The sequence below is a fragment of the Chinchilla lanigera genome, unplaced genomic scaffold (assembly GCF_000276665.1).
Source record: "Chinchilla lanigera isolate Chin_1 unplaced genomic scaffold, ChiLan1.0 scaffold00099, whole genome shotgun sequence".
NCBI lineage: Eukaryota > Metazoa > Chordata > Mammalia > Rodentia > Chinchillidae > Chinchilla > Chinchilla lanigera.
The window spans coordinates 8,091,726-8,095,089 of NW_004955500.1; the positions used below are offsets into that span (position 1 = coordinate 8,091,726).

The following is a 3,364-nucleotide window of genomic DNA, read 5'->3' on the forward strand; positions in this document are numbered from 1 at the left end:
CATTAATTACCAGCCTCCCACTGTGGTTCCTGGTGGAGACCTGGCCAAGGTACAGCGGGCTGTGTGCATGCTGAGCAACACCACAGCCATCGCGGAGGCCTGGGCGCGCCTGGACCACAAGTTTGATCTGATGTACGCCAAGCGTGCCTTTGTTCACTGGTACGTGGGTGAGGGGATGGAGGAAGGGGAGTTTTCTGAGGCCCGAGAGGACATGGCTGCCCTTGAGAAGCGTTATGAGGAGATTGAAACAGATAGTGCTGAGGGAGAGGACAGGATGCAGAGTATTAATCTTTCTGCTGTGATTTTGCATTCCATTGTCTCATCTCACACATTTTTTTCTGTTCTGTGGAATTGTTTAAGCCCTAATCTGTCAATAAAAATGTTTGTATTTAAAGATCAACCTGGCTTCTGAATCAAGGTAGATACTTGTTCCACTAAGACCAATTGAGATGGAATATGAGCCACCTGATTTTTCTTTTACTGGGGTATAAACCTAGGGCCTTTGCACTGAACTTCATCCTCAACCCTTTTTGAAAAATTTTTTGTTTTTAAATCTTGAGATAAGGTCTGGCTAAGTCACTATTGGAGACTGAACCCAGGAGGCATTAGGCTGTATCCTAAATCCTGTTTTTTTTTTGTCTGAGACAGGGTTTCACTTAGTAGTTCAGGCTGCCCTTGAACTCACTATGTAGCCCAGGCTGGCCTCAAACTCACAGTGATCCTCCTGCCTCAGCCTCCTGAGTGCTGGGATTACAGGTATATACCACCACATCTGCCTGTAAACCTTCTTTTATTTATTTATTTATTTTGAGACAGGGTCTCACTATGTAGTCCAGGCTGGCCTTGAACTCACTATATAGCCCAGGCTGGTCTCAAATTTGCAGTGATCTTCCTGCCTCAGGTTCCCCAGTGCTGGGATCACAGGCGTGTGCCACCATGCCCAATTTAAACCATCTTTTTAAAACAAAAAGATGAGACATTTTCATTAAGTTGCCCAGGCTGGTCTTACACTTTGTTGTCATCCTACCTCAGCTTCCCAAGTAGCTGTGATTACAAGTGGACACTGTTATAACTTTATCTGCAGTCCTCTGCCCCCTGGTCTGTTTCATTTTGAACTGTATTGATGAATGGTGACAAAAGTATTTGGTGGCTCATACATTCAATACTGGAACTAAAATACAGATGAGAATGACCTATAGATACTACAGTACAGATTGTCATTCTCGAGGTTGGGGATGGGCTCCATACACTGTTTATTAGTTACATGTGAAAGGCTTGTTAATATTGCTTACTCTAGACCTGCAGAATGTCAAATACTATACTAAAAGAGTTACTAGTTGGAGAAGGTAGAGGAGGCTGACAGAAAAAACAAGTCACAGCCAGGCATGGTGGTGCACGTCTGTAATCCCAGCACCCAGGAGGCTGAGGCAGAAGGATCATTGCAAGTTCGAGGCCAGCCTGGGCTGCAAAATGAGCTCAAGGCCAGCTCGAACTGCACAGGGAGACCCTGTCTCAAAAAGACAAAAAAAAAGAAAAACAAGTCACAGCTTGATATGGTATTGGTACTTGACCCGGTGTATTGTTATGGAGAGCATCTGAGCTAAGGCAAGTTGATGTGTGTAGAAAGATGGGAGAGCAGAGTTCCCTCACGTGAACCTACCAGGAAGCCACTGTGGGAAGCAGCAGGCATCTTCAGGGCCGAGGGCGGAGTGCTGACGGCATGGGTGTGGCTGGCTGGAGAGCTTGCTGATAGCTTCTCAGCGCTAGTGCTGAGGCCTGGTGGTGAGATCCAGCTTTGCTGAAGGACAGGCAGGGATGGGGTGGGCCTGGCGCGGGGCTGCTCCCTGGGTGTGGATGGGGCTGGGCTGCAGAGCGAGAAGTGCTCACCCTTGCTCCATGACTTACCATGTTCCAGTGTTACCTGGTTACCATCTCTCTCCCAGTGGTGTCTTTTGTACCCCTTACCATCAAAGGGGCTGGGGATGCAGCTCAGCACACACTGGGTTCAGTCACAAATATCACCAAAAACATTTCATTGCTCAACAAAAAATGGTACGTATGAGCATAGCATGGCAAGCTTCTGCAGCCTGAGATCACCTATGTGCTCAAGACATTTTCTAAAGTATTCTTATGAGAACATCTGGCTTTTATGCCCTTGGGGCAAAGCAAGACTCTGCTGAGCTCCATCCCTAAGCACAGATTAACCTTGCTTCCCCTCAGATGGGCCAGGCTGTTCTGCAGCGGGGCGTAGGGTGCGGGGCTGGGATGAAACCTTGGACAGGCAGTGGGCACATCAGAGGGGCTCCCGGAGGAGCTCCTGCAGCCTGGGAGATCTGTCAGAAGGAGCAGGTGAGTCCTGCAGCTGCAGCTAAGTGTGTGTGTGTGTGTGTGTGTGTGTGTGTTTGAGACAGGATATCCCTATGTAATTCAGGCTACCCTTGAACTCAAGTGATCCTCCTGCCTCATCCTCCTGGGGCTACGGGCATTCACCACCATGCCTGGCTGAGAGGGCCATTTCTCTAAGCCAGCATTTCCCAAGTAGGGTGCCTGAGAATAGGACTAGGGGAGCCCACATGTGATCCCTTCAGAATGACTTGAACAGCCTGAAGCCCCTGGCCGGGAGCAGCCCCCTACAATTTCTTCAGTAAACCTTAACTGATGAGAATTATTTTATAAATGTGCCAGGATGTGAAAAGAATTGGAAGGCTTTCGGCAGCCACAACGGTGTGGGGTGAGAGAAGGTGAGAGAAGGGTTTAGCTGAGAAAATATTCCAGCAGAATAGAGCCTGGGGAATTGCAAGAGCAAAGTGCCAGCGCTTGAGGTGGGGGATCTGTCTTGTACAGAAGCTTTCCCCTCCTGTGTGGGAGGAAGGGTGAAGTTAGCCTGCAGCAAGAACAAATACACCCCAAGGTCTAGGTCACCGCTTTGTGGCTGACAATCATCTGATCTGCCACCGGGCACGATGGAAAATCCGAACTGCGGCATAAATGGACACAGCTTGAGAAGGTGCTGGCTGTGGGGCTGGCTGTGGCCCCAGGTTGTGGCTGCCCAACAGAGGACTTACACTGCTTCTGCCTACCTGCCCATGTGGGGGGTGCCAGCCACTGAGGGGCGAGGAGGTTGGGGCAGGGTTCACTTCAAGGGGGGCGCAGAGAGCCTGCCTCCAGGGTCTGGGAAGCAGCTGGCAAATGCCTGTGTGCCAGCAGGAATCTGTCAGGCCAGAGGGTCACCAAGTGGGTTAGAAAATTTTTTGAAAACCTAGAAGTCCAGATTGGAGGGAGCTCAGACTTGTGGAAGGTTGTGTGGCAGCCCTGCGTGGGGCTGTTGGAGGAAGGATGTATTTGTAGCTTCTGTGTCTGTGTC

At 49.8% G+C, this 3,364-nt stretch overlaps 1 protein-coding gene across 1 annotated transcript in view; it reads left to right on the top strand.

Moving 5' to 3' along the window:
• The window catches only part of LOC102029877 (tubulin alpha-1 chain), an 8,899-nt gene extending 8,487 nt beyond the window's left edge, over positions 1-412 (top strand). The window contains exon 5 of the mRNA XM_013505641.1: positions 7-412. Coding sequence (XP_013361095.1) covers positions 7-412 — 406 coding nt within the window. The remainder of the gene's footprint in view (positions 1-6) is intronic.
• Positions 413-3,364: the final 2,952 nt, after the last annotated feature.